Source organism: Dermacentor variabilis, chromosome 6 (genome assembly GCF_050947875.1).
Source record: "Dermacentor variabilis isolate Ectoservices chromosome 6, ASM5094787v1, whole genome shotgun sequence".
NCBI classification, from domain to species: Eukaryota; Metazoa; Arthropoda; class Arachnida; order Ixodida; family Ixodidae; genus Dermacentor; species Dermacentor variabilis.
Window position 1 is genome coordinate 70,643,166 of NC_134573.1, and position 22,651 is coordinate 70,665,816.

The 22,651-nt window shown below is 45.7% G+C and overlaps 1 protein-coding gene across 3 annotated transcripts in view; it reads right to left on the bottom strand.

Annotated features, from left to right (window-relative positions):
* LOC142584846 (uncharacterized) overlaps window positions 1-22,651 on the bottom strand; it is a 51,586-nt gene that overhangs the window by 23,217 nt on the left and 5,718 nt on the right. For 2 of the 3 annotated variants that reach the window (XM_075695149.1, XM_075695147.1), the window contains 3 exons: window positions 15,850-15,879; window positions 12,828-12,965; window positions 9,002-9,237 (listed from right to left, as the gene is read on the bottom strand). In XM_075695149.1, the coding sequence (XP_075551264.1) occupies window positions 9,002-9,237; window positions 12,828-12,965; window positions 15,850-15,879 (404 nt within the window). The remainder of the gene's footprint in view (window positions 1-9,001; window positions 9,238-12,827; window positions 12,966-15,849; window positions 15,880-22,651) is intronic. The other variant, XM_075695150.1, reaches the window with a different exon arrangement.

Sequence of the window (22,651 nt, forward strand, 5' to 3'; positions counted from 1 at the left end):
GTAAGTAGAAAATGATGGGTCCCAAATGTGTGTCCTATTCTGAGACAACAGAATAGGACATCTGTTCGCCGTGATTTTGTTGCGGAGGGCCAAGAACCTAACTGTGGCTTTATCACATGCAGTTTGTTATTTATTTCTGCGTCCCACATGCGTTGCCAGTGGTTTCGCAGTTTCTTTCGTATGTAAGGTTTCAGAGCTGCGAGAGGCACCGAAGCAGTACTATTAACAGCAGGGGATGCAATTGACGTGGCCATCTGGTCTACCAGAACCTTACCTTCGATTCCTCTATGGCCAGGTACCAGCATATAATGATATGCTGGTTAGATAGATAAGCTTTGGACAGGTCGGAATAGACATCAGTAAATACGGGATTTTTATGTTTGCAGATTGACATTAAGGCCTTCACCATACTTAGGGAGTCTGTACATATAAGGGCTTTTTGGAGTTTTGATTTCCTTATATGCTTTACAGCCGACAATAACGCGTAGCCATCTGCCGTAAAGATACTTGTTTCTATATCGGATTCCGAGAAGGATGGACCGATGGCTGCATAGGACACTCCGGCATGTGACTTGGAAGCGTCTGTGTAGAACTGTGTGCACGACTGCTTGTACTGAAGTTCTAAGAAATCCATTCAGATTCCGACCTCTAGAGCATGCTTTGAAACTTTTAGAAAGGATACGTCACATTCTCTCACCTGCCAGTCCCAAGCAGACAATAGCTTGGTTAGGCGCATTAAGCGATGCTCGAGGAGTGGGACATGCATTTAGACGCTAAGCTCTTTCACACGCAGCGAGAAAGGCTGTCTTATAGAGGGACGACTGCGGAAAAGTGTAGCACATGTCATATAGGTAACGGTATTAAAACATAGATGTTCAAGATTAGAGTGCACTTTAAGGAAATATGTAAAGCTGATGATTGATCTCTATAGGTGGAGCGGCCACTCATTCGATCGGGCTTGTTCTGAAAGCGCTAGTGGTTAAGCGGATACCTAGATGGTGAACAGGTTCCAGCATCCTTAGCGCGCTCGAGGCGGCAGAGTTATACACTACGGCACCATAATCCAATCGTGACCGAATTAGGCTCTTGTGGAGATTCATTAGACACTTCCAGTCGCTACACCATGTAGTCTGGGATAAAAGTTTCATTATGTTCATTGTTTTAAGATATCTTTCTTTCCGATATTTGATGTGTGGAATGACAGTGAGTCCGCAGTCAAGAATAATACCTAGGAATTTGTCCTCTTTGTTGATACGTATTTATAGTCCACACAGTTCTATGCAAGGATCCCGGACCAGGCCTCTCTTGTAAAAATAACACAATAACTTTTGTTAGGATTGATTATAAATCCATTTTTCTCTGCCCACATTGCCACTTCGTTCAAGCCATGCTGTACCTGTCTCTCGCACACTGCAAGGTTACAGGATTTGAAAGCTATTTGAATGTCGTCCACGTAGACAGAATAAAAAATGGCCGGTGGTAATGAAGCACGAAGCTTGTTCATCTTCACGATAAAGAGCGTACAGCTGAGCACGCCTCCCTGGGGTAGACCAGTTTCTTGCGTAAAAGGACGTGACAGTACATTGCCGACTTTTACCCGCAAGGTACGATTGGACAAATAGCTTTCTATTAGGTTTAGCATATTACCATGGATGCCCATTTCTCACAAGTCTCTTAGGATTCCGTAACGCCATGTTGTGTTATACGCATTATCCATATCGAGCAATACGGATAAGAAAAACTGTTTGTGTACTAATGCGTCACGGAGATTTCCTTCAATACGTACAAGATGATCAGTTGTGGAGCGCCCTTCTCTGAAACCACACTGATAGGAATAAATTATTTTGCTCATTTCAAGGAAATGAATGAAGCACCGATTAATTTTTCAAATACCTTACAAAGGCAACTTGTGAGGGCTATCGGGCGGTAACTTGCCACTGAGGAAGGGTCTTTGCCTTGCTTCAAAACAGGAACCACAATAGCTTCTTTCTATGCAGTTGGAAGGTATCTTGCAGCCCAAATGGTGTTTAAAATTGTGACTAGTGTAACTTGGGTGTCATTGTTTAAGTTTTTGATCATTTCATACATGATTCTGTCAGATCCCGGTGCAGAGCTCTTGCATGCACTCAAGGCAGCTCTCAACTCGGCAATACTAAAATGACAGTTGTACGGTTCGTTCTGTCGACATTTTCTTATGAATGGCTTACATTCTTCTATTTGTTTATATTTGAGAAAGGATTGCGAATAATGGTTTGAACTTGACACGCTCTCAAATTACTCCCCAAGTGAGTCTGCCTGATCTTGCACAGTATCGCCCTGTGTATTTACCAGAGGGAGTGAATATGTTTGTCGCCCTCTTATCTTATTAACCCTGTTCCAGACTTTGGCCTCATCTGTATACGAGTTGATACTCGATAAAAACTTCTGCCAACTTTCTCTTCTGGCCTGTCGGCGGGTTCTTCTGCCTTGGGACTTTACTTTCTTAAAGTTGATATGATTCTTTGCAGTGGGAGAAGCGCGTAGCGACCCCCACGCTTTGTTCTGTATCTTACGAGCGATCCTACATTTGTCGTTCCACCATGGGACACGCCGTCTGCATGCCAAGCCACTTACTTCAGATATGCATTTAGATGTGGCATCTATAATGAAGGCTGTAAAATACTGCACAGCAGCATCAATTCCTAAAGAAGACATGTCATCCCATGAGATACTAGTAAGAGTTCGGAATTTCTCCCAGTCGGCTGTATCAATCTTCCACTTAGGAGCCTGTGGTGAGTATTCGTTTTCTTTAGATGTTCTTAGCAGTATTAGGAAGTCTTCGCTCCCGTAAGGATTGTTGGTAACGTCCCATTCAAGTTCAGGCAGTATAGACGGGGAGACTATGCTGAGATCAATAGAAGAAAAGGTTCTGTTTTCAAGACAGTAATATGTGGGTTCCTTCTTATTCCGAAGGCACGCACCTGAAGAGAAAATGAACTGTTCAACAAGACGACCTCGCGCATCTATGCGAGAGTCGCCCCACAGGCAGCTGTGCGCACTGAAATCGCCAAGAACAACATAAGGTTCTGCAATGGATCTATAAAGGACTGAAATCCATGTTTATTTAATTTGTAATGAGGGGGTACATAAAGAGAGCAAATGGTGATGAGTTTGTTTAGGAGAACAGCTCGAACCGCCACTGCTTCAAGAGGCGTTTGTAGCTGTAAAAGTTGACATGCAATGCTTTTATGAAAAGCAATGGCAACACCGGGCCATGGTGCGAGAGCTTCATCGCGATTCCTTGAGAAACGTAACATACTGTCGGAAAGTGTTTGTGTTTTTTTATTTTACGTGTGTTTCCTGTAAACAGAGCACTTTTGGATTGTGTTCGTGGATGAGTTCTTGCACATCATCAAGGTTTCTAAGAAGACCTCTGACGTCCATTGAATAATTTGTGTATCCATATTGCAAGTAAATAGGTGCTGTGTGTACAGAAACAGAAGTAGTAATTACAGAGATTAGAGATTAGATTACAGAGCTCTTTCTGGGCCCTGTAATGGGGGTTTTGTCCTTTCTGGAGCATTCGAGGGAGCCTCGCCACTGCTTAGGCGCTTGGTGCGCCGTGAGGATAGGTGTACTGTCCACTGCCTCTTGTGAGGCGCCGGGCACGCGCTCTTGCGAGCGAGAAGTTAACCGAGAGAGTCCCGCCTCGGAGGGCAAGACTCCTGCGCCCAACATCCCGGAGGTCGATGGGGCTGCCTTTGGGTTTGAGCTGCGCCCGCTTTTGCCAGAGCTGGAAGGGGCCGGGGTCGTTGAGGCAGCCTTCGCTGCACCCACCTTCTTGGTCGATGGTCCCTTCTGCTGGGCTGGCGGAGCAGCGCTAGCTGAAACCGCCGCCGGGGCAGAGGGTGTAACTGCCGACTCACTGCTTGTGGGTCGGACAGCCACCCACAAGCCTTTGTGTCGCTGCCCCTGACGCGTCACATCGGCAAAGGTTTTCTTGGGCAGGTATGAAACCCGCCTGCGTGCCTCCTTGGAAGATATTTTCTCTTTTACTTTGACCTTTACAATTTCTTTCTTTTTTCCAGGATGGGCGCGACCGCGAGTACGCGGCGTGCTCCCCTACACAGTTTACAAAGTAAAGAGCGTTCTCAGAAGCTTCAGAGGTGTATTCATGGGCACTGCATTTCGCACAAATCTGGCAGCCTCGGCAGCTCTGGAACTCTGTGGCCAAAACGCTGGCATTTGAAACATCGGAGCGGATTTGGCACGTACGACCTAACCCGGAGCCTGATGTACCCGGCCTCTACTGACTCGGGCAGGACACTTGAATTGAAGGTGAGTGTTAGGTGTTTGGTCGCAATTTCTTTACCATCTCGCCTCATCTTCATTCTTTTCACATTAACGACATTCTGCTCATCGAAGCCCTGCAGGGGCTCTGCCTCTGTCAGCTGAAGCAAATCATCATCTGAGACAACGCCGCGGGTAGTGTTCATAGTGCGGTGCGGAGTCACTGTCACTTGAATGTCCCCAAATGACACTAGACTGGGCAACTTGTCGAATTGTTTCAGATCATGGAGCCCCAAGAGGAGATCTCCACTTGCCATCCTTGATCCCTTGTAACCTGGACCAAGAGCCTCAGTTAAAAACTTTGAAACTATAAATGGGGAGATTGTGGGTACTTGTGTATCTGATTTTTCCGAGTGAATGACGTGAAATCGTGGGAAGTTGGGTCTTTGATGTCCAAAGAACTGAAATACATCTTCGGTGCGCCCTCTTTTCTGAGGGCGATCAGGGAGGGGAGAGAAGGAGCTTGCCATGGAAGAATGTAATTCTCGGCAATAACGCCAGCCACCCACCGTGGAGCCCTACAAGGGGACGCTACAGGGACTATAAAACCAGGTCCTGCAAACGCCAACTGTACGTAATTACTATAACCAAATATGAGATAACCTAGGTTAGCTATTCACACAAGGTTAACCCTTGCTGCCTGGAAACATTGGAAGTAAGCGGAAGCTAGGAGTAGACAGGAAAGATGAAAAGTGAGAGAAAGACGAAAGCTGGAGGGAGAGAGAGAGAGAGAGACAGGAAAAGGCAACTACCGATTTCCCCCGAGGGGGTCAGTCCGGGGGTGCCGTCTACGTGAAGCAGAGGCTACAGAGGAGTGTTGCCTCCGCCAGGGGGGCCTTAAAGGCCCGAACACCCGGCTTCGGCTTAACCCCTAGGATCCCCTTTTCCCCGGACACGGCTAAGCCACGCACGGCTATACGCGGGAGGGTCCAACCTTCGTGTGCTCGGGTACGTGGTGTCGCAACACACCAAACGCCTGCTTACGCAGACGACCCTACGGGGCACGCGCATGGAGCCACGTCACCCACAGAATACCCGGTTGTCCTCAACGAGCCGCAGCGGCCGAGCGTGAGCAGACGATAGTCGTCTTCTTCCAGAAATACGCTCGGAGATTTCCTCGTACTTCAGCCTATTTAGTAAACTGCGTCAATAAATGTTTACTGCACCAGCTGGAAGCAGCGCACTAATGCAAACATGCTTCTTGATTGATGTCAGCACTCGGCCAATGGAAGCGCTGTATGGGAATCTTCCCGCTGACGTCAAGGGGGCAGCCGCCCGCAGCCCCTAAAGGGTTAGGAGAAGTCAGTCAATGGGTAGGTGTTCAAGCCGTTTACTCGGCCTCGAACAGGCAAGACTGATTTTGGAGATCAGTAAACTTGGAAGGGCTCAGGAGGAACGTCGGTAACATCAAGCGCACCAACCACACGGGAGGCCTATACAATAACAAAAAAAAAACATCCCGTATACATCGTGCAAAGCCCTACGGAAGCCACTGTCACCGTCAATGGATGATAAATAATAGTCTTCGAAAGCCGTCAAGAGAAGGCTACGAAAGCAACACAGTAATGGCTCCTCGCCAATTCCGAAAGCGTGGTCGTTTCCTCGCGGGATGTATCTATGGATATACGCGCTTACTGAAAGCATGCTGCACCGAACACGTGCTGGCTGCCTGGCCTACTAGACAACTTTGGAAATGGGATGTACGTACCCATTCTTGGCCAATCTGCCACATTATATAGGCCGCGGAGACAACGCGCGCGAAACCTTAAATGTAGCTAGATATGTGATTCTCTGCGCATATACCTCTAATCGATGTTCGTGCCTCTGTAAGCGTTGTACACTGTACTCATCCTAGTAAAGCAGACAGCTAGCAGCTACATGCGACGAGGCTGTAACCGTGGCCATCCGCTACTGATGCTACACCTCGCTAACTGAAAAACGCTTCGCGCCATATAGACCTTTCCATCGGGCGAGGAGGGTAGGGCGCGCGGAGAGCCTTTCCTCCTCTCTGGCTTGGGAGATCCGGCGCGGCGCTGCTTGAAAGTATAGCTGTCGCGTGCTGTGGAACGATTTCGAGATGTTTTAGATGGTACTTTGTGAAATATACGCCATGTCCGTTCATATAAGGTCGTCAGGGAAGCCTATCGGTGCATCGGTAACTACCGTAGGCGGAAATATCTTTTGGGGGCGCAAGAATGTGACGCGCTTTATCAGCCGCGGTGTACGCACATTATCAGTCGCGGTGTGTGTATGTGTTGTGAACTATTTTGCTTATATCGGTTTTAATTCAACAAAGAAAACCGGTGTCTCTGTATTAGCAGCATGAAATGGTAAATCTGCTCACTATCTGATCGCTTAGCGGAGGGAGTAAAACAAATCATAAGAGCGCATGCTCGTGCCCGGCTAACCTAAGGTAAGCACGAAACATCTAAGCGGCAGACGCTATCAAATATTTGTGATGCACCGGCATCGTTCTCGTGCATTTCAAGTGTAGTAGGCTTGAAATTACCATATGTCTACGCTAGCCTTCCTGCATGAGGGCGATGGCGCTGCTCAACACAGCGATCACTGCGGTTGGTGAACCAGCACGATACATATGTAAGATGTGCGCTTCGCATTGCCTTTTTGGCCTGTATACAGCCATAATATATGAGAGGGATCGCATAAAAAGAATGCGATGCTTATTTTTGAGGACAATATTTCCGTAATATATGTGAATGCGTCGTAGAGAACGGAACGTACACAACCGAAAAAAAATTCGGTTATCATCCTCTTTCTCGAAAAAGCGAGAGAAAACGGGCTAACGCCGCACAACGTCTATAAATATATAACCGCTGATGCCGTATGTTTGGACCATGCGGTATATAGAACAAAGGTATCTGTAATACAGCACCTACCACTGCTTAGGACGCTCGCCCAGTTCGTAGACAATCCCTTTGCTGGACAAGCTTAATTCAGACTGTAAGGTATGCTGCTATTACTTGCCAAAACCATTTTATTCAGGGGCGGAAACCTCATCCATCGAACCAAGTAGTCACGCAATGTAACCTGCAGCGAACAGTTTGAACGCTTGTCAAAGTATAACATCACAGCTTCTATCGTAGCAGAACGGTACCCACGCTGTTACGATCGTCGCGTATGTTTCATGGCTCCTAAACCGCAGCTTAGAAATAGAGGATAATACTGCAATAAGGTCACATTAGTGATTGGAACATTCAGAAATACACAATTGATCTCCGAGGCTGATTGTAGGCCCAAATATGCGCGCACACATCGCGCTGCGTGTTCCGTCCACCTCAACGCCAGCAGAAATTCCGGCCATGACGCCTTAAACCACTTCAGCACGTCTCACAGAACCATTTACCACGTACAAGACGCACGTCATACTAAACAGACCGCACGACCGCGAAAACAAACGCCAAAACCTACCACCGAGCGTATACCTGCCATGCAAAAGACCGCTTTCACCCAAACCAGTATGGCGCTGCTCTTAGGCGGCGCCACTGCCTTCACAATATGGCGGCGCCTACAAAAAAACGGTCTATAGATTTTCAACGTTACGCGTTGAATCTGCGTGTGTTATTCTACTGCGCGTCCTAGCACGTGTGGCTCTGTGTTATAGTCCACCGTGCACACTTCCTTCATCAAGCGCGCGTAGGCCTGTGGGTATCCTTCGATTAACTCTCATGCGCGAAACTCTGGTGAGCACAACACACTGGAGCCACAATGGAGAGTAGTGTTATTTATTCCCTTCCTTCTGGTGCAGCTCGTGTGAGTGTTAACCGAGGCGAACGTTGTACTATTTCTCGCAGTAGAGAGAAATCGCGCAGACAACAGTGACGGTAGAATTTTAAAAATCCCCTCTTACAAATAGCACAATTGTACCCCTTCAGACGAAATAGTAGATGCGGGTATTGCGCGATAGATCGGATTGTGCAATCAATTGAGTCTCAAAAATTCCCGATACCCTTTGTAGTTAGTCAGCTTACAGCCCATATGGCAATTTACGAATTGTAGCCGGTGAGTTTGGTTTCTAAACTTTCTGTATGGTCTAAAGAGAAAATACCCGCACATATTCGCTGCAATAATGCGAGTGCCTTGAGTAAGCGTCTGTGTTGTCTCCCGTCCTGTTGCGTTGCCTCGAACTCTGGTGGAGAATTTCGAATCGAATTTCAACACGCTCCCAAGCCCCCGTATTTCTTGAAGATTTCACTTTTCTCTTTCTTTTTCTTTCACTCCCCCCTTTTTTTCTGTCTTGGTGCCGCCCTGGTTCCCCCCCCCCCTTTTTTTTCTTTTTTTTCCCTTTTTTTCTGCTTCTATTTCTTTTCTTTTCTCCCCGCGTGCCCACTCTCACGCTCTTGTCCCCTCGTCTTGAGAATGAAGCTCACAGACGTCGGACGACAGCGCTTGTTTACTCTTGTAATCTCTCTCTTTAAAACCAGCCGCCAGCGACAACACCCGCACGTGACGTCACTGCACTAACCCTTTAAAACTAACACGCCGAGGATGACGAGGCCGCCTTTGACGAAGATAGGTCCTCCTATCGAAACGTTGGCCAGCCTGTCTGCGGCACTTCATCCCTGTTTACAAACTTTATACCACAGTGTGCTATTCCATCTGTCAGCCCCTTTCTTGTAATTGTACCGGGAGGAATTCGCGTGCAAAGACTCACGCCGATGGCGGTGTTGAGCGCGGTCATCTTGCCGGCGTCCGTGTAGTCGGCGACCGGTATGCCGCGCACCTCGATGCCGTTGAAGTGGCGCTTGAAGCGCGACGGCACGTTGCCCATAAAGGTGTTCAGGCTGCGGCCGAACCCGTCGGTGTTGGACGTGAGCACGGCGTAGTCGACGGACACGAGCGCCTGGGCCCCGTCCACCGCCCGCAGCCGCTCCACGCTCAGGGCTAGGCCTGGGTCGATCAATCGATCAATCAATCAATCAATCAATCAATCAATCAATCAATCAATCAATCAATCAATCAATCAATCAATCAATCAATCTGTCCGTCTATCTATCCATCAGTCTGTCTGTCTGGCCGTCTGTCTGTCCGTCTGTCTATCCATCAGTCTGTTTGTCTGGCCGTCTGTCTGTCTCTGTCTTGTTTCGTCATCGTGATGCCATCGTCGTTTCCTTACCTGGATATATATCAGGATATGCCACGTGATCACATGAATGGCATTGCATGACATGACATAAGTGACATGACATGCATGTCACGATCTGCCCTCTCACGCTGTCATGACCGCTCTTTAACTGAATGTATATCATGACATGCATGTCGTGCGAAGACATGTTTGACGTGATATGCATGACATGAGAAGTCTCACTTTTTGTCGTCTCACTGAAACTCACGTAACAAGCACAACTGTTTATACGAACACGTTTGCCCATCTGGTGACCGACGAGCCCCGAACGATGCTGGATAACCTGCTGCCCGTAAAACGATTTGCATAACATCGATTCCCAGAGTAAGTGGCATCTGGGCAATTTTTTGTCACTCCTAGAATGCCGAATAGCATTTAAGCGATAACGAGGTGTTTTAAATGTGGGAACGTTAATAGGAACCTTCAGCTCGGGGCGAACTCCGATTTTACTGCTCAACATAATTGTGAAACGCAAAAATGTCTTGAGGGGACAACCGCTGCAGCAATTTCAATGAAGAAAGTCAGACTGTACTAAACAGAACGGAATTTTTATTCAGGAGATTGTATGCCTTACAAAAATTGCCTTAAATCGGGTAGTTTCAAGAAAAAAATAGAAGCACGGCGTTCACAAATCCTTCCACGAAAACATATATCGCAGTTGTGTAAATGGCATTTATTAAAGTCTCGAGCAGACAAACTTGGCTTATAAATTTACTGCTTACATGCAAATATTACAACCTTCACAAATGTTTTGTATAACCGTTACTCACAATTTAGGGCTATATTTAAAAGCGGTGCATAGCGTTTTTCCATATTTGCGGCAACGCTCATAGCTTCTTCTACTCGCTATTTTGTACTTTATAAAATATTTGTGGTTATTTTTTCAACCTCGTAGCTCTATAACCTACCTGTAATACGTCTTCTCGGTGCTATAAGTAATAATATTTAATGAATGAATGAATTATTTAATTAATTGATTAACTAAGAATACACTAATTTTGTCCTCCTTAAGTATATTAATACGACCATCTTACAGAATTTTGATGTCCTTTCTTATTGCTGAGTTAGAGTTCTATGCTTGACAGTTAAGTTTTCTAAAAGCTTGAAAATTTTAAATACGCAAATAATTCGCAACCTAAATAAAAAAAAATATGAGTAACTGGAAAGAATGGACATTGCTTTCTTTTTTTTTTTTTTTGAATGAAACAAACCTGATCACCCTCGCTGCCATACTTCCCGAGAAAAAAAAAACAATTTCTCCATTGCCATGCATTCAGGTAAGTGATACCGAGCTAAAGCTTCCACTTGGGCGAAGGGCAGATATTCGTAGTCAATCTAAGCCGCCGACGCAGGAATCTCCATGACAGAGCGAACGCAAAAAAGAAAAAAAATACTCACTTTATGTGTTCCGTTCGAACCGCAGTCTACGGAGAGTTAATGCGTTAGCATTAGCAGTGTCAAAGTGGGATATATATATGTATAGTGCAACTGACGGGGGTGCGTTCCTGACCACCGTCACTTGCACTTCGCTCCTCGAAGAAGCAGGACGAGTGTCGAGTGAGCTCCTGAAGAGCACTTTCCGATGCGCTGAACGCGGTTTGAGACCTGGATCCGGGACCTCAGAGAGGTGCGACGCAATGCTACCGCATTTCTTACGCATTTACTGCTAACTCGCCACTGCATTTTCGGACAAGTTCTTCGTCGGTCTAAAAAAAAAATAAGGGTGTACCGCTTCCAAAGCTTTCAACAGATACGTATCATTGACAGAAAAGAGATATGTCGCAGACTCTAGTGGTGGCACGCTGGTAATCACGTCGACGTCGAAACGACCTCCTGGGCTGACTTTATCATGCAAGCCTGGAATGCTGTCACAATTCGAGCGGGCTACAGCTGGTATACGAATGGGTGGTGCGGAGAACAGGCGCACAAGAGCGAGAGAAGAAAGGCCTTAAAGAAAGAAAGGATTTATTTTCTAGTTTGTTTCGCAAAAACAACGAAAAGACCACGGTGGTGGGAGGGCAAAAACTCGGGATTCCGAGCGCAAACTATCAAGTGTTCGGAAACTATAGAACACGTGGCCTAATCCCAACCGCGGAACATGCCCTCCCATCAGGCTTGCCGAAGTCATTGATTGTCGCCAATTAAGCTAATTTCTTTCTTGCTGGAAGCTCTCAGAACTATGGAAGGTGCGCTGGAGGGGGGAGGGCATGCTTACCATGAAAATAAATCTTACTGACATAAGCTTGTATAATGCTCGAAGTCTTGTGTATGCGTACTCGCTGCATAACAACCGGCTCTCGAGTTTCCGGTTGGGTTCGTTGCTTCAGCTATTCGTTCTTGCATTGCTGTTCACGCTACACAGAAGTATTACGGCAAAAGAACAAGCAGGTGGGTGTGCCCGGGGCAATCATTCGCTGCGTTTATTACTGCGACAACCGTGGATACATTACACTCAGTATTCTTTTATTTTGTTGTTGGTGTAACTGGATACTAAAGATAAAACTCAATCAGGTAAAACCATAAAGCAATCCTGCAAAATAATTTTCGCTAATTTTGATTACTTGAAGAAAAAATCAAGACCAAACATTCCTTTTTTGAATTTCGTGCCGGAATCTCAGCGCCGGTAGGTAAGTGTTGACGTTATATGCTTTTCAAGTTTCCTTTTTATCGTTTTTGGGTCGTGGTGGAGCAGTAAGAATCTTTGACGCTTACTAAGTTCAGTAAGGCTCTTTTAGTATGTAGAATGGTACACCTATACCGATTAAATAATTACACCCGAGTAGATACCGTCAAAATATGTGACGTCACGGCTTGCTGTAGTGGGAACTACAAGTTGGCTTCGAGCAATGTTTTGTTTCCAAATATTCTTTACCTTATGAAGCCTCCTGTCACGGTAAGGGTGGCATTTCTTTTTTGAGGGGTGGAGGGAGGAAGGAGCAGTCTGGACGCGTAACTTGAAATAGTATTTCGTGTATTGTGTCGCAACCCACGACGGGTGCCCCGTGACTTATTGCTACTTTCAATGCTCCAGCTTTGCTGACGTCACAGCACCTTCGACTGCAGCGTCTGCTCTCGGAAGCGAAGGCCACGTCTAAATTTAAACATCGGTTCGACACCGGTCATGGTGCTGTACATCATAGAGCAAATTAAATTCTGGCGTTTGACGTGCCAAAAAGCACGATATGATTACGAGGCACGCCGTAGTGGGGGAGCACTCCGAATCAATTTTGACCACCTGGCGTTCTTCAACGTGCACCCAATCCACGGTGCACGAGCGCTTATGCCCTATTACCTTACGATTAGAGAAAAACAAGCAAAGATTTAGGTGGCCCCACTGGTCAGTAACGGCGAGTACCTTCCTGGACGCTGCCATCGGACTGCGTCAGACCCAGGGCGACGAAGACGTGGCAGACGCCCTCGGGCAGGCGCACCCACAGGTTCGCGGAGCTGTCCTGGCGCACCGAGCAGATGACCAGCTTGCCGTACAAGAGACCTGCGTGTCAACGGGGCAGACAGCGCGTGTGCCAAACTCTGCGAGCCCTACGTTGTACCTGTTGCGGAAAAGTGGAACAATCAATGCGATCAGGTGAATTAGGAGCACAAATTGAGCTAGTTGGATGAGCCTTATGGTTATAAACAAACACTCAGCACTAGGACAAAGCACGAAGAAATAAGTGCACGAACAGCTTTCGCGTCGTGCATGTTCTTTTCTTTTTTTTTGTCGTCCCTTATCTTGGCGCTGAGTTTTGTATGCAACCAACGTTATCCAGGCACCTCACCGGGAGCACCACAGGGGTAGCCTTTTGTTTATTCTCAACAACCGTTTCTTTCGCTCTCTCTTTCTCTGAAGTCGGTTTCCGAGCCCTTCGCGTTAACCGTAGCCGAGGTGGCCAGTAAAACGTTTTCTTGAGCAAGTTGGCCGCATAACTGAGAAGGAAAAAACAGCAGCGCGAGAGAAATAAGGAAGAGACAATGTACACAGTACTGGCCAGAAGAATGCTACTCGTCTCCTGCTTGTTTATTTCGGACTACTGTTTTTCCTTCTCAGCTATATGTGGCCAACCGGACTATTGTAGTGGGGATTTGCTATACACCGCGGCGATAGCAGTTGTAATATTGTAGCGCATACAGACGAGCACGCAAGAAGGCACATGAAAGACATAGACATGGCGCTGTCTCTGTAATATTGCGTCATCGCTCGTATGTGAGCTACAGTAATATTCCAAGATGCTGTGCCAACAAGTCCGTATTGCAACAATAGCAGTTGTGTCGGCGAATTCACGTTTGCTTATTCCGATCGACGATATGCGCCGCGCTGGGGAAACAATACGCAAAAAAAGAAGAAACGAGACCAGCACTAAGCGCAGACTTGGAACAAAGTCTAATGCTAGGGGAAGTAGATAAATACAAAAACCAAGGATCGTGCGCATCAGCAGAAACAGAAGAAAAACAAAACGAAGGAACACGCAATCCTGTGATAAGGCAAAATAAAGACGAGGCAGGAAATGAAACCAAGCCGAAGTGTCTTGATTTAGGAGCTACCGCCTTGTCACGGTCATGAAAGCCAGGCCGCGGCGCGCGATTCAAAATTCGGAAGCCGACTCAGCCTCTTGCGGAGGTCGATCAAAGACGATTATTTTGCTGAGCAAATTGCGGCTGAGAATAGCGTGGAGTCACTGTCCACGGCACTCTGTCCCGTCACCTGTCGGTTAGATTGACACCTGCCGGGGTGAGGCAAGTAGAAGGAGCGTCAGACTGCGGAATGTTTTGCATTACATTATCTTCGGGATCGGCCCACGACAAATGCTAGGAACGTAGATACCCGATGCGGGAAACTGTAACTCGCTAAGGACGGAGTTTTCTTCAATAACACAAGCTCAGTACGGGACATTGTCGGACGTTTGAACAGCATTGTTTGCTGTGTACTCCACATCCACGGAGAGCAGCAGGAAGCAAAGCACTAGTGCCCCAGAACACTGTCACACGTTCTAGATGAAGTGCACGCCCTACAACATCCGGGAACTCTTGGCAGCAGCGCGCCGTTTGGCTGTCGCTGCCGGTCGACCGGTGATCTAATAAAGTTTGGGAACTGACTTCACGCCCATAGCCACAAATGCGGGACATAGTACCGGTGGGCGTCGGCTCTGTGCTGTAAAGCTGACTGAACTTCAGAAAAAAAACCGATGTATTTGGAAACATTTCCGGGAAATTGCAGCTATGCGGTAATAAAACTCCAGGGTCCTGAGCAGCTGAGATTGCATGAATAGGTGAAACATTCAAATTACACTGCCCAAGCGTTAGCGCTTATACGGTACAAACATTATCTCAGGTAACTCGATGCATCAAAACGTCGCCTATATGCAGGTATGTGCATGGTTTTGCTTTTTCGAGGTGACCGTTTATTGAGCCAAAACAACTTTTGTGAGGCGTTCGTTAACGGCGGATTCGTTCTCTCCGCACACGAATAAAAAAAGCAAGGAAGGAATCTATTTATTGGGGACAAAAATAAGTGAAGTTGTCAGCAATCATGCCCTGTGCCTAGAAAGGTTCCGTGTAGGGTCACTAAGAATGTCGTCAGCGATGCTCGATATTTACACCAGCTGCCATTCACATCCCTTAAATGTCAGCACCCTTACAAAAATTGTACGAATTATGGTGTGTTCGTTGTGAAGTTTTGTTTCGTTCAATGGACCATTTGTTGAGATGCAAGTGAGTGTTGGGCATCATTTTTTCGAGGTCGCAGTAGTGGCGCAGCGCATCCAGAAAGGAAAGTGCGTCCTGAAGCACCGGCCATGGAATCTGCTTGACGGCGCTGGCAGCGCGCGTCCCACGTGAAAGCGTTTGTACGTAAAGTGGACGGAAGCATCATCCTGTCAGCAGTCGAGATAAGGAGGCGTTTAGAGTATTGGTGAAACAGGGAAAAGGTTCATACGACTGGATCCGTTACAGCCAGGCATAGGTAGACGTACAAGGTAGATGTTTTAACAGAAGAGAGAGAAAAAAATGAGATTAAGGATATGTGTACGCAAATGCTAAAATAAAAAGCATGTGTAGCACACCTGATTAACTCACGCAGGCTAGGTGACCATTTGTCACTGCTCCGTTTCGAAGGGGATGCCAGCAAATCGTCACCACCGCCAAGTTCGACATATCTAATGTCCAATTCGTCAAATGGGGAAGTTACTTCACGTGAGTATCGGTCAGCAAGTTTCGCTTGCTCTATGTGGAGAATTCGTTATCTCCAAACTTTGGATGACGTGTATAAGGAAGTAAAACGAGGCAAACAATGTCATTATGCCACCCAAGTATTTGCGCCAGTAAGCGTTAATGGAGACCAGATATGCAAGCGGACAAAAAAAAAAGAACAATTCACTCACTCGGTTTGCCGCCGTCGGCTGTACCAGGGCCTACATGCGAGATAAGAAAAAAGACATCGTGCATCGATCTCGAATGACTTGACGGCATACTTCGCGCAGAATGCAAATATGGCTTAAATGCAATATTAAAAGGCAAAGCAATTCCGTGCGACATCACTCACAACAAACGCTTTACATAAAGGAATAGCATATTTCAATACATTTTGAATCTCACGGACAAAGCCAAACACTAATTATTTTTCAACGATGTTAAAAAAGTAGGGACGACTACATTGCGTATGTTGCGTAAATTTTATTACCCTGACGAGACGTTTGGGCAGCCTATTGTTCATGTTAAAAATACTCCGTGCTGGAAAGCACCAAAAGCAGTTACACGGCTGCACTAGCCAATTCAACCGTTTATTAAAAATTGAAAATTATTGGAGCGATACCAGCTGGATGAGCATATATCACATGTGCTCTAACGAACCGCAGTATCTCAAGACAATTACATGAACTGACTGCAGTTTGCTTTATTTCTTTTTATATGTCCATACGAATCCCTCAGGAAAATGTGTAAAATATTACGCGTACCTTAAAGCTCCTTCCTGCTATGTGCTTGCAAACAGCCTGACCCGCGGTGCTGGCGTAGCAGTTATGGTGTTGCGCTGCTAAGCCTGAGTTCGCAGGATAAATTCTCGGCCGTGGTGGCCGCATTTCGATGGGGGCGAAATGCAAAAAAACACCGTGCGTCGGGCGCATGTTGAATAACCCTTGGTCGTCAAAATTAAATTCCGTGTCCCCCACTACGGCGTGCCTCATGATCAAATCGTGGGTGGCACGTAAAACTCCAGAGCTTATATTTTTTGAAGTTGTTTGCGTTGCGTTGCCTGCATTTTTTTTCTAAATGAAGGAAAGTGTCAAAGCGGTCTACATTAGCCGATGGCTGAATAAAAAAATATTCAGCAGTCAAGGCCACCAATCTAATGTGGGTCCGCTGAATGGAAGGTTAAGCATACATTCCAACTCTCCTTATGATGAAGTCTCACCCGACACAATGACAACCACATTATACTTTACACTCGTTAACAGCATGTATTCACCACACACTTATATATAGGCATATATGGGAGACATTGAAGACTTAGTCAAATCAAAGTTTATTTTTGTGCAGTTGAGACAGAGAAAGGAGGATTGTATTTCCAATTAAGCTGCTTCTTAGAACAGCTTGACTAGTTCACAGCCACGTAAAAGAATTTGGTGACATGAGGCCACTTCGTTGTGTAGGAAATTCCTTATATCCGTATTCTTTATGCTGTGATTCCGCATTTGCGTTATCCAGCAGTCAGAGTGTCAGACTACTATTGCTCCATCGTAATATTTGAGGTTGCCAGGGCAATGTAAGGGCAAGCTAAATACGGGAACTTCAAGCTGCATTCCAGCATTATGCTTCCGCAAAAGCAAACACGAGCACCCTCTACTTTAGGGCGACGCTCGGTTATCCAGAAAAGACGTAGAAACAAAAGACGGGTGGTGACGCCGCGCCAACTGCACCAGAACGCGGTGACGTCACGAAGTTTTACAACGTATACTCGTGCCTAATTAAGTGCTGATCAGTAAAGAAGGCCTCGTAGTGAAATATTTAGCGCGCACAATCGACAAGGACACAGTGAAGGGGACACTAAATCTTTCACTATGAATTCGTACGAATTCGCCCAACTATCAGTTTTGCTGCAGAAAGAAGGCCTACGTCGCATTTTAAAAGAGCATCGGAGTGAACCGAGCTGCGAGTTTCCGTGACATTTATTAAGCCAAAAAAGAAAGGACGAAAATATAAGTGCTTTGAAATATCTGACGTCACAACGACGCAGTGGCGGTGTACGCTTTTCGGCCGCAACACGCAAGGTAGGTATAGAGTGCTCAGCGATTGAAACGCGACGCTCGGACGGAAAGGCAGCCGGCGCTTTGTGCGCCACCGGTGAGCACTGCGTGATCGCTGAAGGGGCCAAATCAAGTCGCAATGCATCCCATAGACACTAGTTTTCATGTCTTTGATGCCGTGTAAAACATGCATGATGAGCTCGGCGTCCCCCAGTGCCCACCAATAGCGTGAACAGTGCCGGCACCAAGCGCTCCGGGTGTCTGTGTTTCAATCGCTATGCACTGCACATTTGACCTTCAGTGAGAAGGCAACCTTGTCCCGCCTGATGAACGAAAATGCGAGTTCTGATGAGTATGCTGGAGCACTCTAAACTGAATCATCATTCCGCGTCTTTTGCAAATACGCACATTTCTGAAGGTGTGCCTAGCTCGATCATGCTGTGAGGGGACCAAGAGTTTATTTATTTGAAGTACCTTACAGACCCGTGGGACACTGTGTAAGGGGGGGGGGGGAGCGAATAATCCCAAGAGTGCATGCACACACAACCAGATGAAAAAGAAAGAAAGTACAATACATGGTAAATAAATTTGTTCACATAATAGCACTAAAGTAAAGGGGGCTAAGAAACGCGGAAATAACGAGAAGAAATATTGTACATACTTTAAAGCACACGATAACATAAAAAGCGCATGGCGCATGAATAAGTGCGCAATTCATCAAGCGTGTGATGGGAAAAAACGAAATGCTTAACTTCAAAATATGAACTGAAACATGAATATGAAACATGCTAAACGACGGTTTCAGTGAAATGTGTAATAATAAGTTGGTGATGTAATGTATCGGGATTAGACAGAGATGCGATGCTGTCTGGTAGATTATTCCATGATCTGATGGCTCGTGGTACTGTTGAGGAAATAAAAGCTAAAGTGTCACCATAGATCCGTGTAAGACTCAAATGATTGTGCAATCTTTTGGACGTGCGAGATGGCACATCGAGGTGAAAGGAACATGATTGATTGGAGTGTACACACTTGTGAAATACTATTAGTAGAGCGACGTCATGGCGTGTGCCTAAAGATCGGAGATAAGATCACTTTTAATCTGAGTGACGCTTTAATGGTAGGTATAGTTTCTTGAGATGAATCGTGCGGCCCTATTTTGGATGGATTCTGAAGTGGTGACTACATTGTTATGATAAGGAGACCAAATGGAGGAAGCAAACTCAAGTTGTGGGCGAACAAAAGTAAGGTAGGCTAGTTTGCGAATATTAGCAGGGGAACTTCTGAGGTTACGGCGTAGGTACCCTACAGACTTAGGCGACGGCGCATATGGACGTGATAAGAAATGACCGTGAAAGATCTGATGAAAGGTTAACACCGAAACATTTGTAATGGAAGACATGAGAAAGTAAGTGATCTCGAATGCGGTATGTATAACTAGAATTGTTATGTTTGCGGCTGAATGAAATGACTTTACATTTCGATACGTTAAGGGTCATTAACCGTGTTTTGCATCACTCTTTGATAAGATGAAGATACACCCGCCGTGGTTGCTCAGTGGCTATGGTGTTAGGCTGCTGAGCACGAGGGCGCGGGATCGAATCCCGGCCACGGCGGCCGCATTTCGATGGGGGCGAAATGCGAAAACACCCGTGTACTTAGATTTAGGTGCACGTTAAAGAACCCCAGGTGGTCAAAATTTCCGGAGTCCCCCACTACGGCGTGCCTCATAATCAGAAAGTGGTTTTGGCACGTAAAACCCCATATATTATTATTATTAAGATGAAGATAGTATTGGAGTTCCAGGTGGTGATTAGCAGATTTAAGGGGGGGGGGGGGGGGTTGTAGATGATGCAATCATCCTCGAAAATTAGCATAGATGAAGAAATGTTATTAGGTAAATCATTTATATAAATAAGAAATAATAATGAACCAACTACGCTGCCCTGCGGCACACCGGAAGTAACTGGGGAAAGATTAGACGACAGATTATTAACAAGTAAGAACTGGTGGCGATGCGAAAGGAAGTTACGAAGCCATGATAAAGTTAACGAGTCTAGAAGGAGTGATGATAATTTTGAAATCATGCGGCAGTGAGCAACGCGGTCTAAGGCTTTGGCGAAGTCAAGAAATATGCAATCAGTTTGTAGGTTATCGTTCATATTAAAATCCAAGTCAGTCATTAGTTCGAATAGCTGTGTTTCGCAGGAATGATTCTTTCTAAATCCATGCTGATTAGCGTGAAAAATTTGTTGTCCTCGAGATGACTGAAAACATTAGGTGCGATTATATGTTTTAGCATTTTGCAGCAGATGCACGTAAGAGATATAGGACGGTAATTTTCAGCTGAGGTTCTGTTTCCTGTTTCAAACATAGGTATTACTTCAGCTGTCTTCCAGTCAGAGGGTAGTATTCCAGTAGTTAAGGATTGCTGAAAAATGTGAAATAAAAATTTCCTAGACACTCAAATTGTATATTTTAATATTTTGGAATTATTGCCATCAAGACCGGCTTAAGTAGATACTTTAAGGTTATTTATGAGGCACTCGATGTCTTCTTCAATTATTTCAATGGGTGTCACGTAGTGGTAATCGAGATCGGGAGCTGTAGGAAGATTAAAGTGAACTTCTGAAGTAAAAACAGATGAGAAGAAGGTGTTCAGTATTGCGGGGCACTCATTGTCTGGTATGGGAGTGTTTTTACTTTGTAGGGAACTAGGTGTAACGATCGGGGCATGATCGCTTGCTAAACTTTTTAGGATTAGTTTTCATAAGTGAGGCAAAATCATGTGCAGAGCATTATCTTTCGCAGCGGATAAGGCAGAGCAATAGGATTTTAGACAAACATTGTGTGTGTCCCAAGCTGAACGGGTACCCGCCCGCGTGGCAGTCTGGTATAACCGGTTTTGTTGTTCCTTAGTTGCTTAAGCTTCCTAGTGAACCGAGGGTGAGATGTATATTTATTTATTGTGATTAGAGGGACGTACTGGCTGACCAAAGAGGAAACCCTATCTCTATAGAGTGTCTAGTTTTCATCAATGCCTCGACTGTTAAATGAAGGTAGAAATTCATGCTAAAAGAAGGTTTCAAGTTCTGTGTTGATATCTGTGAAATTAGCTTTATTGTAATTGTAAATTGTCTTCGTCCCATAGCCCATAAACGGAACTGGAATGTCTAAATGACGATCACTGAATCCATCCAAGTGTGTTATCTCTTTTATCGTTTCTGATGCTGTTGTAAGTATATTAATTAGATCTGATATGTTGGTCTCAGGGGTAGGTTGGTTAATGACTTGAGTGAGGTTGTAATCGAGTGTCAAGTTACAGATCAAATCCTGTTGAAATATGACAAGATGGTGATGAGCCCACTTGATTAAGGGGTAATTAAAATCCCCGACGAGATAGATGCTATCAGTAGGACATAGCTCAGTTGCCTTAGTAATACTGATGCGCAGCTCATTAACGAACGAATGACCAGAATCTCGCGGACGGTAACAAGCGCCTATCAATAACTTAACGGAAGATATTAAGCAGGCTGCCCAGACAACTTCGACATTTGAATCGGTGTTAACTGAGTAACAAGTTATTGCCCTCTTGATTCCTAGAAGTACGCCACCGCCTCTTTTATCAGTACGATCACGCATGTATATGTTATATAAATAATGCGCACCGGGAAGAATTTCATCGTCTGTAATGTTAGGATTCAACCATGTTTCTGTAAGAATGACGATGTGCGATTCACTGTCTTCTACGAACAAAGAGAACAAATGGCGTTTGGCACGAGGTTGCGAATGTTTGCATATGACAATGACAGTGAATAATAATTGATACGTGCACTCGACTCGTGGGGATCATTTGCACATTTACTGTGGCCTTGCTATCTGCTTAAAAGACAACCTGAAAGGCTTGTTTTGCGCCTTCGCAAATGCGTAAAGTTATTTTCTTATTCTTCGAGTTTCGAGCGAGAAATCTTCCCCCGTGGAGAAGGATGGAAGTACCCTTCAGTTTACGTGCACATGAAAGAATATGGACTTTGTCCTTGGAGTACGTTAATTTCGCTATAATTGGTCTACGTTTCTTGTCATAGTACTACCCTAGTCTGGGTACTCGCTCAAACTGTGTGCTTGTTGTGTTTATGCCGAGATTTTCTGATCGAAATTGGGTGATTTTTTTGCTCACATGCTGCCCAGTCTTCGTTACGATCGTCCACCATTCCAAAGAAGATTGCGTCGTCGCAAGGGATTATCTGCGTTATCGCACCTGGGTGTTATTAATGAAAGTTGCTGCGAGACAGAACGAAGAGCACGTGTGCCGACCTCATCAGAACGTTGATTGGCGATTGATGTTTCTAGCGTCGCTACCCTTTCGTGCGAACGGTTTACCTCACTCGGTGAAACCGCCTCCTGTTCTTTCGCAGTTTTACCTTCGGCCTCCTCAGTCTTGCGCCTCTCCATTGCGGCCACTCTTTTAGTTAAGTGCTTAATTGCTTTCTCAGCTGCAGCCTCCCTCTCTTTGGAACAGTTGAGCCCCCCCTAACAAAATATCTCGGCCGTCTTCCGGCTTTCGAGTTGTTTCGAGCACGGATGCATACGCGTCATATAATTTCTGCAATCTTTCTAAGGCAACGGCAACTGACTCAGCTTCAGCCATCGTCATGGGACCGGGATTAGACTCGATGTCACCTGAAAGCATGAGAAGTACACCAGATAGCGATCGCCACAAACAAATCTGCAGACCGTGTAACCACTTCGACCCATCAAGATACTTTAATGAGAAAAGTTTAATGTTTAAAAGTTTAATAAGAGCTAGAGGTGTTAGTCCAGAAAAAGGCCTTGCACGCTACACCGCATAAAGCTAGGCGAGAGATGAAGTAAACGTCGACAACAGGTAATGAACGGAAGAACAAGAATAATAACTAACAAGTACTTAGTAAATAAAACAGTA